At 42.6% G+C, this 15,462-nt stretch overlaps 2 protein-coding genes across 3 annotated transcripts in view; one reads left to right on the top strand and one right to left on the bottom strand.

Annotated features, from left to right (window-relative positions):
- Positions 1 to 15,462, top strand: part of PDP1 (pyruvate dehydrogenase phosphatase catalytic subunit 1) — a 163,114-nt gene that overhangs the window by 110,510 nt on the left and 37,142 nt on the right. The window lies entirely within an intron of this gene.
- The window catches only part of CDH17 (cadherin 17), a 52,254-nt gene that overhangs the window by 29,923 nt on the left and 6,869 nt on the right, over positions 1 to 15,462 (bottom strand). For both annotated transcript variants that reach the window (XM_084849127.1, XM_084849128.1), the window contains exons 3-7: positions 8,982 to 9,083; positions 8,650 to 8,787; positions 7,039 to 7,177; positions 5,806 to 5,964; positions 3,779 to 3,978 (exon numbers count right to left, since the gene is read on the bottom strand). In XM_084849127.1, coding sequence (XP_084705253.1) covers positions 3,779 to 3,978; positions 5,806 to 5,964; positions 7,039 to 7,177; positions 8,650 to 8,787; positions 8,982 to 9,083 — 738 coding nt within the window. The remainder of the gene's footprint in view (positions 1 to 3,778; positions 3,979 to 5,805; positions 5,965 to 7,038; positions 7,178 to 8,649; positions 8,788 to 8,981; positions 9,084 to 15,462) is intronic.

Here is a 15,462-nt window from a genome sequence, read left to right as displayed (position 1 = left end):
GCCAAGAATACCCATGGAACGTATCACAAGGCTAAAAGATATGATGCCGGAAGATGAGCCCCTCAGGTTGGAAGGTGTCCAATATACTACTGGGGAAGAGCAGAGGGTATTTCCAAGTAGCGCCAGAAAGAGTGAAGTGGCTGGGCCAAAGCCGAAAGGACACTCAGCTGTGGATGTGTCTGGTGGTGAAAAGAAAATCCGATGCTGTAAAGAACAATATTGTTTAGGAACCTGGAATGTCAGATCAATGAATCAAGGGAAGCTGGAGGTGGTCAAATATGAGATGGCAAGATTGAACATCGACATCTTGGGAATCAGCGAACTAAAATGGACAGGCATGGGCGAATTTAATTCAGGTGACCATCATATCTACTACTCTGGGCAAGAATCCCTTAGAAGAAATGGAGTAGCACTCATAGTCAACAAAAGGGTGGGAAAAGCAGTCCTGGGGTACAATCTTAAAAACGATAGAATGATCTCAGTATGAATCCAAGGCAAACCATTCAACATCACAGTAATTCAAGTCTATGCCCCAACCACTGATGCCAAAGAAGCTGAGGTTGATCGGTTCTATGAAGACCTACAACATCTTCTAGAACTAACACCAAAAAAAGATGTCCTCTTCATCATAGGGGATTGGAATGCTAAAGTAGGAAGTCAAGAAATCACCGGGATAACAGGCAGGCATGGCCTTGGTGTACAAAATGAAGCAGGACAAAAGCTAATAGAGTTTTGCCAAGAGAACACGCTGATCATAGCAAACGCTCTTTTCCAACAGCAGAAGAGGCGACTCTACACATGGACATCACCAGATGGTCAATATCGAAATCAGATTGATTATGTCCTTTGCAGCCAAAGATGGAGAAGCTCCATACAGTCAGTAAAAACAAGACCTGGAGCTTACTGTGGCTCAGATCATGAGCTTCTTGTTGCAAAATTTCGGCTTAAATTGAAGAACGTAGGGAAAACCACTAAACCATTCTGGTATGATCTAAATCATATCCCTTATGAATATACAGTGGAGGTGAGGAATAGATTTAAGGAATTAGACCTGATAGACAGAGTGCCTGAGGAACTATGGACGGAGGTCCGTAACATTGTTCAGGAGGCAGCAACGAAATCCATCCCAAAGAAAAAGAAATGCAAGAAAGCCAAGTGGCTGTCTGATGAGGCTTTACAAGTAGCTGAGGAAAGAAGGGAAGCGAAAAGCAAGGGAGAAAGGGGAAGATATATCCAACTGAATGCAGAGTTCCAGAGAATAGCAAGGAGAGACAAGAAGGCCTTCTTAAATGAACAATGCAAAGAAATTGAGGAAAACAACAGAATGGGAAAGACTAGAGATCTCTTCAAGAAAATTGGAGATCTCAAGGGAACGTTTTGTGCAAAGACGGGCATGATCAAGGACAAAGAAGGCAGGGACCTAACAGAAGCAGATGAGATTAAGAAGAGGTAGAAAGAATACACAGAAGAACTATACAGGGAAGATCTTAATGTCCCTGATAACCATGATAGTGCAGTCACTGAACTTGAGCCGGACATCCTCGAGAGTGAAGTCAAGTGGGCCTTAGGAAGCATTAGTAACAACAAAGCTAGCAGAGATCACAGTATTCCAGCTGAGCTATTTACAATCCTAAAAGATGATGCTGTTAAAGTGCTGCACTCAATATGCCAACAAATTTGGAACACTCAACAATGGCCGCAAGACTGGAAAAGGTCAGTTTACATTCCAGTTCCAAAGAAGGGCAACACCAAAGAGTGTTCAAACTACCGCACAATTGCGCTCATTTCACATGCCAGCAAGGTGATGCTCAAAATCCTACAAGCTAGGCTTCAGCAGTATGCGAACCGAGAACTACCGGAAGTACAAGCTGGGTTTCAAAGAGGCAGGGGAACTAGAGATCAAATTGCCAACATTCGCTGGATCATGGAGAAAGCAAGAGAATTCCAGAAAAATGTCTATTTCTGCTTCATTGACTACGCTAAAGCCTTTGATTGTGTGGATCACACCAAACTATGGCAAATTCTTAAAGTGATGGGAGTACCAGACCACCTTACCTGTCTCCTGAGAAACCTGTACGAGGGTCAAGAAGCAACAGTAAGAACCGGACATGGAACAACCGAGTAGTTCAAAATTGGGAAAGGAGTACGACAAGGCTGCATATTGTCATCCTGCTTATTTAACTTATATGCAGAGTACATCATGAGAAACGCTGGGTTGGATGAATCACAGGTCGGAAGTAAGATTGCTGTGAGAATTATCAACAACCTCTGATATGCAGACGATACCACCCTAATGGCAGAAAGCGAAGAGGATCTAAAGAGCCTCTTGTTGAGGGTGAAAGAGGAGAGTGCAAAAGCTGGTTTGAAACTCAACATTAAAAAAACGACCATCATGGCATCTGGCCCCATCATTTCCTGGCATATAGAAGGGGAAGAAATGGAAGCAGTGACAGATTTTACTTTCTTGGGCTCCAAGATCACCGCATACGGAGACTGTAGCCATGAAATTAAAAGACGCTTGCTCCTTGGGAGGAAAGCTATGGCAAACCTAGACAGCATAGCCAGAAGCAGAGACATCACCTTGCCGACAAAGGTCCGTCTAATCAAAGCTATGGTTTTCCCAGTAGTAACGTATGGCTGTGAGAGCTGGACTATAAGGAAGGCTGAGCGCAAAGAATTGATGCTTTCGAACTGTGGTGCTGGAGAAGACTCTTACGAGTCCCCTGGACTGCAAGGAGGTCAAATCAGTCCATCCTAAAGGAAATCAACCCTGAGTGCTCATTGGAGGGACAGATACTGAAACTGAAGCTCAACTATTTTGGCCACCTAATGCGAAGAGAAAACTCTCTGGAAAAGACCCTGATGCTGGGAAAGACTGAAGGCAAAAGGAGAAGGGGGTGGCAGAGGATGAGATGGCTAGATAGCATCACCGATGCAATGAATATGAACTTGAGCACGCTCTGGGAGAGAGCGCAGGACAGGAAGGCCTGGCATGCTATGGTCCATGGGGTCACGAAGAGTCGGACACGACTGAACGACTGAACAACAACAACAACACAGTAGCTGTTGCCCCCCCCCCGCAGCCCCCACAACTGGTTTTCAGTGGCATATAAACGTGGATATTCTCCATAACCATCATGACTAATAGCCACTGGTAGACTTATCCTCCATCCATTTGCCTGTTACCACTTTAAAGCCATCTAAGCTGATGACTATCACCGCATTGTGCAGCACTGAATTCCATAAATTCATTTTGGGTTATTGCATGTAAAGAAGTTGTTGTTTTTTTGCCTCTCCTTAATTCCTTGCCAGTCAATTTCAGATCTCAGGATGATGGCAGCAACAAAGTTACATTCAATTCAACATAGGTTTCTACTCTTTCTCTCTTCAATGCTTTCTCAAGCCAGTGTAGGGTAGTGGCTAGAGTGCTGGACTGGGAGTTGGGAGATCCGGGTTCTAGGCCCCACTCGGCCATGGAAGCTCACTGGGTGACTTTGGGCCAGTCACAGACTGTCGGCCCGACCCACCTCACAGGGTTGTTGTTGTGAGGATAAAATGGAGGAGGAGGAGGACTATGTATGCCGCCCTGGGTTCCTTAAGGAGGAAAAAAGGTGGGATAGAAATGTAATAAATAAATAAATAAATACTCAAGGTCGCATTTGGATGCTACACTAAAGTGAATTTGCTGCCTGGGCCAAGTGTAGCAAGTACATGGGGAAATCGGAAGCCAAGCTTCAAACTTTTGATTCTGAGCCTGTTGGTGATTTTTAGATCTTACCTTAGTGATGGCCACGGGGTGGGATTCAGTAGAGTTCTCCAAGATCTTTACGGGTGGAGGAGATTTCCAGAGGTTTTCCATCACAGTGATTTCCACATCAGTGGTGGTGGCAAAAGAATTTATGGACTGTCCTGCCATATCGTTGACTGCCACGACAAGGATAAAACTGGTCTCTTTTGCTGGATCTAAATAACGAGCTCCTGGAAAGAAAATAAGTGAAACAATGAGCTTCATTTAACTGGTGCAATATTCTCTTGATGAAGGCCGTGTGCAAATGTAATGCTGATACCCTTGTAAATCATGGCTTATAAAATAGGAGTCAGACTTGAAAACATTCAGTCTCCCCCAGTCTGGTTCCTTTGACAGCATTAACCATGGTTTCACTTTACATGCACATCCATGCCAGTTTCCATAACTTCTACTTTAGATTCCCCCTGCCCCTGTCTTTGTTTTCAGTCTAGCCGTAATGCTGGTTCTTTGCAAACCATGGTTTTCCAGTCAGGAGGAATGCACAATCCTTCCCCATGTCCCTTACATTCCTTCCTTTGTTGGTGCTTATTGATTTGCTTTATTTTGAAAAATCCTATCCTTCCTTGCCTAAAAACAGTCCAAGGTAATTCCAACCTAAAATAAAAACAATGCAATTCCAATGAATAGTACAGATTCAATTTAAAGCAGCATAAAAACAGCAAGATAAAATATATGTATTAAATAAAAGCAAATGCTATAAAAATAGCAGCATGGAAATCATAACCCAACGTAATAAGCAGTCAGCTTAGATCCAGGTTGAATATATGGCTTATCCAAAAGCCTTTCTGAAAAGAAAGGTCTTCACTCTGTGGCAGAAAGCCACTAGAGACAGCCTCCCTTGAGAAGGTGTCCCAGAGCCAAACCATGTCTACCAAGAAGACAAGGTGGATTGTTAGGATAAATGGAACATTTAAGAGTGTGTCCCCTGATGATCATAGTAAACAGGCAAGTTCATACAAGGGAAAGTGCTCCTTCAGATAACCTGGTCCCAAACCACACATGGCTATAAAAGTAACCACCACCACTTTGGACTGGGCCCCAAAACATGCTTCCAATAGGCAGCTACAGTTTATGAGGGAAACATGGTTAGCATTAACCATGGTTAGCACTGCCGCTCATGTAAAACTAATTATGGCTAATGCTGATGAGGGAAAGGAGGGGGAGTTCCTAAGTCTGTCTCCGGCTTTGCAAGCCATGGTTTCTATGGAACTAACACAGGGGTGCAGTACCTCAGGCATGAGGGCCAAATTAGGCCCTCCTGGGTTCCCCAGATGGCTATAACCCCTTCACCTGGCCACACCCCCTTTCATCAACTAGTCATCGTTTGGTGGTTTCCTGGCTTTTGCGCGGTTTTTTCCCCATTCTAAAAAGTTGGAATGCCTCTCCTAAGAGCTAGAATATGCTGGGGTTTGGGGCCTTGCCCTTTTTGCCTTCACCTTCTCCCACCATTGGAATGTGGAGAGCTACTCCAAAATGGAATTTGGCCCTTGGGCTGAAATAAGTTCAGCACCACTGAACTAATGTTACATCTGTACTGGGCTAGATGGGGCTAGTTGTCATGTTATGTGGCTACATGTCATGTTCTGGCTTCTTCCTTCATCTCATGGAAACAGAGAGCAGCACAGTTAGCAAAAGTAACAGTAGCTTAGCATCTCATCTCATGTCCACTAAAACAATGGGCTATTTTGCTCTTGGTTTTACTAGGAGTTCACTCAGCAGTTTAGAGTATATTTGCAGAGCTGCTCTTTCACCACAAACCTAAGGAGTTTCAAAAGTATGAAAGAATGCTGCACTTCACACAGCCTGATGTTATTATCTAAGGGTAGCCCACACTTTTTAAATTCAGACTGCAATCCTTTGCGTGTTCAGGCAGAAAGAAGTCCTACAATTCTTAGCATTCCCTAGCCAACCATGGACTTTTTTCTGTCTAAACATGCATTGGATTTTTCCCTTAGTTATTCTAAATCTGGGTACCAATCAAAAGTAGATTTGCCTACCAGCAGGAGTTGTGGAAATGGCTCCTGTGACATTGTTAATCTGAAAGAGCATCTCCTTGTAAGGGTTGGGGAAATGTTGAACAATGCTGTAGCTCAGCTGTGCATGTGGAGTAGTGGGGTCATCACGATCAGTAGCACTGACGGACATGAAGGCCCTTCCTGTTTGGATTTAAAAGGAAAATAAACACACATTAAGAGGACAGGAACTGAAGGTGTCGTTCTCCTCTGAATGGCAACCGCTGAGAGTCAACCATGATTTAAGTGTACACACCAACTTCTTCAGAACAATAGGACAATTTAGGCCACTAATAGAATCCTAGCTTTTTAATTGGAAACATCAAGACCTTCATGGTACAACAGACTTTAGGAATTCTAGCATCCTAAGTAAAATATTTATAACCTTTAACACTGGGACCTTTGAAATGTTGGGCCTCGTGGTCATTCCTTACCAACTCTGCATTGTCCCTCTTATTTTATGTCCTTTGTATCTCCATTTTCTCAGCTGTCAGCCTCAGTTTCCCAGCTGCCCCCTCTCCTTTACATTTCAGCAGCGCCCAAAGTGGATGAAAAAAGAAAGTTGGATTGTTAGGCAAGGCACAAATGCTCCTGAAAAGAAGTGGGGTGGATTTTTGGTTAAAGGGCACTTCCAGATGGATGGATCCTAGTGTTAACAGTCAGGAGGCACTGGACAGCTATTCCAACTTAAGTAATATTGCATGGTAAAAAAAAAAAGATAGAAGAAGTGGTGAAAAAACATGGGAGGGATATAAGTGGAAGACATTGTCATCATCTGAACCCCTGTAAAATTCCGTGAAGGTGTGATAAAAGCATTGTCTAGAAGCACCCAAGGTTGCAAAAGCATCTCGAACTTTGCACATGCCCCATGTCCCTGAAACATTTACACAAGGTCAGGGAAGAATCATGTGATCAGGGCTTCTTTAATGTTTCTACTACATTTGTATGCATAGTGAAGAGGCAAGATGTTCTTCAATTCATATGTGGAACTGAGAAGTGGCTAGCCTCTTCAGTAACACTAGCAACTACCTTGGAAATGTCAATGATATTTTCAGCTCTTCAGCTTTTTCTGTCATGGTCTCTCAGACTACTTGAAAATACACTGTGGACACAGCTTGATAATCATTGTTTTATATTAATTTGTCATGTTTGTTACCCATCCAGAACTTCTAGGAGGCTCAAATATAAGCTCAAGAAAATATGGAATGAAATAAATACCTGGGCGGGCGTTTTGTCTCACTACTCCCTTGTACGTTTTCTGATTAAACTGGGGTGGGTTGTCATTGATATCTTCTACATTTATAGTGATAGAATATGGACCTTTCACTCTTTGCCCATTTACATCCAAACCTTCCACCTAATTTGGGAGTTGGGAGGAAAGAGAAGGAAGATATATTAAAACAAAGTAATTTCTGTAACTCAATTCATTGTTTCTTTCACGTCTGAGTTTGTTTGTTTACAGGTCAGGCCTAAGGCAAAGCAGTAAATGGTGCCTCCACCCCCACCAAAGTCAATGCAAAGTCAAAGCAAGTACCTAAAAGCCAGACAGGTTATTTTGGCATATGACGCAGAAAATACCATGAGTGACTCTTCCTGTCCCTGACAGTAAAAAAATACATAGCAAAATGCATAGCAAAACTAACAATTTGCTACCTTTTCATAACACCCAAAACCTGCTTCCTGAGGCAGTCACTTCACTCTGCCTAATGATAAGACTGGCCCTGTAAGTTAGTGAGGGTGCAATCCTACGCATGTTTAGATGGAACAAAGTCCAACAACTCCCAGCATTCCCCAACCAGCATGGCTGGCTGGCCCATGCTGAGAGTTGTAGGCATTTTTTCCTTCTAAACATGCATAGGATTATGGCCTTAGTTAGTTAGGCTGGAAGGATACATTACAGGTGATACGGAAATGCCATTGTATCATACCACTGGCTCACAGTGGTAAGGGAATACCCAATTCATGGTCAACTTTTTAAAAATTTCCAACCTACTTCTTCCCAACCCTGTCTCCTCCTCTCTTCTCAACAGCTGAGGCTGTGCCATTTATTTATTGTTAATACTGATATGCCACCTTATTTCCTAAAAAGCCATCAAGGCAGTGCACAACCACTTAAAACAATGAAACCTTAAAAAAGTAACAAGCAAGAACATTAAAAACAGTAAAACATAACAGTAAAACATTAATTAATTATAATTAATTTTGTTTTGCCAACACTGAATCTCGTGGTGCAGCACCAGGGGGCCGCACCATGGGGTCAGTGGGAGCTGCATGTGGCCCATGGGCCATATGTGCCCACCCTTGAATTAAGGGATGGGGAATGGGCATGTGCTGGGCACACCCATATAGCACTGTGATACTTTCTGCTGGTTCCCTGCCTGTCTCATTTACAGTTGTAAATGGCAGCCAAAATGAAGCAACCCCAGAATGGCTCAATCTGAAAAAGAGCGAGTGAGCCTTTTTGAGAGGAAATGACCAATGTGTGTGTGGGGAGTGGGGGGGTAAGACAGGGCCACCGTCCCCTCCAAGGGTTTTGAATATGGGTGAATGGACCTTTTGAAGTAATAGGAGAAAGAGTGATCAGATTCTTCTGCTATTTTATAGCTGGTGTTGATGTTAAATGGCTCTCAGTGGTGATTAGTCATGATAGCTGAGTGGAATTTTTGTGCTTCACAGGCAATATGCCAGTGAACACCATTTCCTGTGGAGCAAGAGTGGGAGAGAGCTATTGCATCATGCATAACCTTGGCCATTTTGGGAAGAAAGCAAAATACTGCACTAGATGGACTTTTGATCTCATCTTCTACTGAACTTAAATCCTTGTTTTACCTGCAGCTTGTGGACCTGTTGGGTTTCCCAGTTTAGAGACCCATTAATATACAGAATCCCATCCTTTGGTGCAATGTCTATGATGCCGGCTTTATCACCAGTTAGTCGCAAGCTGTCAACAGGCGATTCAAATGTAAACTAGAACACAGAAAAGGAAACAAATCAGAACTCCAATTTTTCTTTCATATCTCATGTTTTCTCCCACCCCTCCCTCCCCTCATTGTCTATATTCTTTCAAAAGTAGTAAAATTAAATGGATCATTTTCAAACACCTTCAGTCATTTTTGCACATTTCTTTCAAATGAAAGCAAGGAGCCAGTACATCAGATTACCCGATATAAATACTGCATTGTTACTCTGCCCTCTTCAACAGAAAAGGTCTTGTCCTCCAGAGGTCCATTGAACTGCAGTTGATTTATACTTTGGCAAACAACCTGCAGGAAAGAGGAAAAAGAAACAGAGATTGTTAATACTGTCTATATTAATTAACTGCAATGAACATGGTCCTCCTGTTAGTGCAGGATAATTGTATTTTTTTGTACTTTTAGTAGCAGCAATAGCGGCATTGCTGTCAGTTGGAAATGAATTTTCTTCTTCTAATATTTTATAGATGATATGCAATAATATTTAGTATTTGAGAGTCGTACAGGTTATGAGCATTCATATTTTGAAGCTCACTCAAGTCATGATGATCAAAAGATGCCTTCCTTTCTCCTCCCATTTCCCCCTCCTTCTCCCTATATCTGAGTCTCCCATTATCTTTCATTGATGTCGCTCCTCTTCTTGCCACTTTTCCTCTTTTCACAGAGGCAACTCAAGTGGAACACAAGGGGGTAATTTGATAGCTCATTATCTGCGATCTATTCAAAAATGGAACAAAGGGCATTTAGTGCAGGAGATGCCTTGGAGGTTCACGTAAAGAGCCCACAAACTTCTGTGAAGGAGCCATCTCAATCGCAGGATAAAAGCTCCATGTGAAGAAAGCCCTGGGCTTCTAATTTCTCATCTAACACATTGCTCTTCAACTGATAGATCAAAAACAACTACTGCAGGGGTGGAGAACCTCATGCCCACGTGCCAAATCCAGCCCTCCTGGGTTCACCAGATGGCCACATCCCCTTCCCCTGGGCCTGCCCCCTCTCCCCCAATCAGAAATCTTTTGGTGGTTTCCTGGCTTTTGTGCAGTTTTTCCTCCATTCTAAAAGGCTGAAATGCCTTTCCTAAGGCTGAGCTGGCAGTAAGAGCTGTAAGCTACAACATGCTGCTATTTATTTGGCCATGCCCCTTTTGCCTTCAGCCCCGCCCACCACTGGAATGAAGCCCCCGAGAGCTTCTCTGAAATGGAATTCAGCCCTCGGGCTGAAAGAGGTTCACTTAGACTATTTGGCTGCAGCCTGACCTAAGGTGGTTCACAACAGTACAAATATATAGTTAAAAAAAGAAAAAGTGGCTCTACAAATGCATGCTTGGGCTAAAGGCAGGTCCTGGGTGTGAAAAGGTTGAATATTACTGCTGCAACATTTGGACAGCTCTTCTGTCTGAACTTCTTCCCAGAACACATTCAAACCCTTCTCAAAACTTGCAACGCCCTTGTTTAACACATATGCACTCCAGTCTTCATCCTCGTTCACAGCTAAGGTCCTCTTCAGATAACCAAAGTGTCTATACTGATCACACAGTGGGTGGGGAATTGGAACGCAGTTTTGCAGAATTCCTACAAAGAGCCTACACGCATCCAGTTTGTACACACAACCTAGCTCTGGGGTCTCCAACATGGTGCCCATGGGTTCCAATGAGCCCATGGACTTCTCTTCTAACACCTGCCAGGCTACCTGCCCCTCCTGATTTTTATTTTATTTCTTCAGATTTTTTAAATTAAAAAAAATTAAACTAGGAGGCTGTTTTGTTGCATAGTGCTGGTCTGCAGTGCCATCTTTATTGGGGTTCAAAATAAGAGTTTTGGTTTTTAAGAGCTCAGACACCACCTCTGCCTTGTACTTAGGTCCTTGGGCAAGTTGCTTTTCTTTTAGTCTCACCAATTTGTCTCCTGGGAAACAAGTGTTTTGTGACCAGCCATGTCGACCATGGCAGCCATTTTATGAGTGGGCAAGGTACCCGCATAGCAGCCATTTTGTGAGAGCACAAATGACACTCAGATCAAACTTCCAAATGTGCCCACTGAGCCAAAAAGATTAGGAACCCTTGACCTAGCTAATATGTATAGGCCAGGAATGGGCCCCACTGTCCCTGGGCTATCTTCCCCACGCATTGTATGCACATTTGAAGAACCCTAGTGTCTTGCGGGGTTGTTTTTCACACAGGATGTTTAAAGTAATGGCTGCTGTTCAGGATTGGTTTGTAATGCAAAGGTAAAAAAACTAAAATGGCCACAATGTGCATTCACATTACAAATGCCTCTTCTTCATGTATTCCTCCAGATCATCAACCATTGGACATTAACATAAGTGGCACAAGAGAGTCTCAAAGCTTCCTGTGTTAAGGCTCACATGTGAAAATATCCTATATGTGCACAACTGCATTTCCTTCTTACCCATGTCTCTCCCAGCACATCCCTCCCTGACATCTCACTCTCCTATCAAACTTTAGATTGTAAGCTTTTGGAGGCAAGGAGAAACACTGTTGCTAATAGTGATGCTGAAGCTTTGTTTGAACAAAGCTGGAAACACCACAATGTTATCACATTTTATCACAGTTCTATCCCTTCAAATGAGACTAGGTTTTACCCCCTCCTATCCTCTGCTTCAGGTTTTGTTTTTTTTTTAATTAAGGCATTATCTTCAAAGAATCGTGGCTTCTCCGAGATTTTTTTTTTTCTAATTCAGGCATGATCTTCGAAGATTCGAAAATTTAAAGATTTGAAGCTTTGAATCTTTGAGTTTTCGAATCTTCGAAGATCATGCCAGAATTAAGGGGGGGGGAATTGCGGAGAAGTCACAATTCTTCGAAGATAACGCCTTCATTTAAAAAAATATATCCAAAGCAGGGGATAGGAGGAGGTAAAACTTAGTCTCATTTGAAGGGATAGAACAATCCCCTGCTCAGTGCAGGAAGCCTGATTCCCAAGCAGTCGCCCATCCAACTACTGACCAGGGCCGACCCTGCTTAGCTTCCGAGATCAGACAAGCACACACACATCCAGCCCTTTGCTTGTTGCTGAGGAAACATTGAGTGCTGAGGAAGCTATGCAATCAGTAGCCGGAAGACAACATGGGGCCGTCGAGAGCTGTGAGCGTGGTGGGCATGGAATCAGCAGAAACAGGAAGAGTTTCTGATCCTCCAATGAGAGCCTCCATCTTTAAGAGCAGGAAAACAGCACAGCGCTCGAGTGTGAACCGAGCTCGCGCATTCAATGAAGCACCACAACGGGGAAAATGGGTGAGCGTGGATAATCACGTTTTAATGCGAGAGCGTTTAACCTGACAGGACACCTACAGGCGTAATGTAGATCGGCCCCCACACACATTTATTCAGTCTATGGGAGGGTAACTGAAGTCACTCATTATTACAACACTTTCTCCTTCGGTTGCCTCCCTGATTTCCTCATTTATGGGTGGAATGACTCACATTCTATAGTCCATTAAAATGTTGCGCTTGCTGTTCAAAGGTTGATTCTCCACCTAGTATCTTATAACTGCTCCTCTACAGTAGAAACGGCTCCTCTACAGTTTCTTTACAATAGAAATTGCAAAGCAAATTTACTGCTTTACTTATTCTCCTAAACTAAAGGCAAATGGGAGATTACTTTAAAAGCCTTCATTTAACTGTGACTATTAAGGTTGTCTCTTATGCCAAGTATTAACAATCATATTCTACAAGGAGTCAATTTTCTAGTGATCTTTTTCCTCTAGTATATACTGATGGTAGATAGAACAGTCCATTTCTAACACTATCAACATTTGTGAACCAACCAAACAGTGTTGGCTGTTGGCAAATATAGAAATGTAATTTTTAAAAATGTGTTCTACTTTCATTTTTTTAAGAATCAAAATTTCATAAAAGAAGTATCATCCTCTTTTTATTTAATCAACTCTCCCCAACAGCCAAGCTATAGCCAGGGTGTCTTCAACCTTTTTGGATCAATAGACACATTTGGGATTTGAGAAAGTACCATGGGTGCTATCACACAATGGCTGCCACGGGGGATTCATGTTCACAAAATGGTCGCTGTAGTGGACATGCCCAATCACAGAATTTCACAGAAAGCCAAACTGGTGATGCTAAAAGACAAGTAACATTCCCAAGAACCTGACTACAAAGCAGGTTCTGAGCCCCGAAACATAAACCCACTTCTTTGAACCTAGGTTTCTACTCCAATCCAGTGATGCTAGCCATTACATTTGAACCAAGCAAAGACTCTCCTTTTTATTTATTTTTTGTAGTTCCTAATTTGTGTACTCTAGTTTATCTGTTCCACCTGCATCTGTTAACATTCTGCAGTAAGGCCTTAATGATGTTCTTGCTTTGTTCAACATGCGTGAAAGGAATCCACTGAATGTTGTATAGCTAAACATCACTTTTACTGGATGCTGTGTTTGGGTAGATTCTATCTTAGTCATATTTTACAGGGAAATATGTCCTTCTTAGAAAGATAAAAGCCTGATTCTTCTTCAAACCTATCTCCAGGGTTCAAAGTTTGATTCTTATATCAGTGCATAGACCCATCCCTGTCAATTGGAGCCGTGTTATTGAACTGTAAAATGTCTGAATGCCTTGTGAATCATTATTTAATTAAGCAGTGAGGAAGGGTGGTTCCTATTTCCTCGTTCCATTTACTGCTTGACAGCTGCTCCACTCCTTCATGAAATAGTTTCAATAAAGGGTAGTTTCAACATTCTGTCGGTAACACCCTGGGCCATAAGCTTATGAAATGCAACAAGATGGATTCGTATCCGCTGACGTAAGGTTGATGGAATTGGCCATGATATGAAAATTCATGGTTCCATGTGAACAAATCAACTTCCTGTTCTCTTCTATGAGAAGACTTCAACTCCCATCAGCCCCAGTCAACATGGCCAATAGTCAGGAATGCTGGGAGTTGTAGTCCAAAACATCTGGAGGCCACCAGGTTAGGGAAAGCTAAAGATCTCCCCCTTCATCTGAGAAAAACAAGAAAGCTTTTGCTATCTTTATCATCTGTTGTGGGGTTGCCCATGCTGCTTGCCTGTTTGGGGCTGGGCAGTTCCGATTACCAGTTGAGGGAAGGGTATGCCTGGAATCAGTTTGCACACACACAAGCACACAGAGCTGATGGGCACTTCTAGAAGATGCACTCAGAAGGGTGTTTTGCAAATGGATGTCCCTTGGTGGATTGAGGTTATATGTCTCATGACAAACATTGGTTAAGGCAATGTACTGGATAATTTGGCAATGAAACCAAATTAGCGTAAATCCAAACACACCATATCTCAAGTAGGGCATGCAAGGAGGCGTCCTTGGGCACTGATCCCACAATTAGAGCATCCTTCTTTTGGAGGCTTAGGAGTTTTCCAGAAGGTAGACAAGACCCTTTACACTGAAATAGCATATAATCGTCAGGGATAAACATAGAGTTATTTAGTTATTAACAAGTTGGACAGGACCCATAATTAGATGTTGCAATGTGGAGTGCTCCTGCTTGACAGCCAGGTCTTCTTCCAGGACACTCCATTCAATTCCTGCTCCTACCCAGTTATCTATTTTCCTCCCAATAGTCCATCAGAATTCAGTGGTCACTGAGCATGCACAATCCTCATGGGGAGATGGGGGCTTAAGGATTTTTTCCTAACAGAATTTTTTTACTTCTGCAAAACATGAGGTTCCCCCAAACCTTTTCTGCCTGGATGGTGCCATCTTGGCTACATAAGCATTCAGCACTCATCTCTGAACATTGGAAATAGAGGGAACTATTATTTAAATTAATACATCTATATATTTTACTTCTTTTGATTGATACCCTGCTCAATCACAATAATATGCATAGCAGTTATATACGGATGAGCTTCCAAGCAGAGAGTTTGGCACATGTCAGCATGAAAAGTAGAGTTCCTAATACCCTACCCACCACCACAAAGGCACATAAGAGGACATGGGCTAGTTCAGACCAAAGGCCTATGTAGCCCAGAATTCTAATCATACAGTGGCCAACCAGCTGCCTATGGGCAGCCAGCAACAGGACATGAACACAACAGCACCCTCCTACTCATGTTCCCTGGCAACAGGTGTTATGAGGCACACTACATCTGATACTGGAGGGAATATGCAGCCCACATGACCAGGAGACATTGATAGCCTTCTCCTCCATGAATTTTTCAAATCTTCTTTTAAAGCCATCCATGCTGGTGGCCACCACTACATCTTCTCCTGAATCTCACACAATTCAGGTTCATTGGAGGATCCTAGGTTCTACTATTATGCGAGAGAGATAAAAACTTCTCCCTATTCACTTTCTACACACCATGCATCATTTTATGGTGCCCCTCTATCATGAAAACAGAAGGAGGTGAGCATCCAAAGTAAATCACAAAAAAGAGAAACCGGTTCTCAGGATGCACACACACACAAATTATTGTAGGAAGCCCAATGCGTTTCAGCCTTTTTCTTATTTTTAGGCTGTAACATTAATGGTAATACAAATTACAAATAGGACAACACACTTAATGAGAACATTACTAAAATACAAATTGCCACAGGGGCTTATGCATGTACAACATTCTTATAAAAACCATATAAAACTTGCTTATTTACTAAGAATTACATATAAATTCATACTTCCTAGAGAAAAATGTCTGCAGAATGTTTTCAGCAAAAGATTGT

This window comes from Heloderma suspectum, chromosome 4 (genome assembly GCF_057233095.1).
Source record: "Heloderma suspectum isolate Gila_16-S chromosome 4, 16-S_ref, whole genome shotgun sequence".
In the NCBI taxonomy this organism is placed as follows: domain Eukaryota; kingdom Metazoa; phylum Chordata; class Lepidosauria; order Squamata; family Helodermatidae; genus Heloderma; species Heloderma suspectum.
The sequence above is the reverse complement of the archived record's forward strand: the minus strand, read 5'-3'. Positions and strand labels throughout refer to the sequence as shown.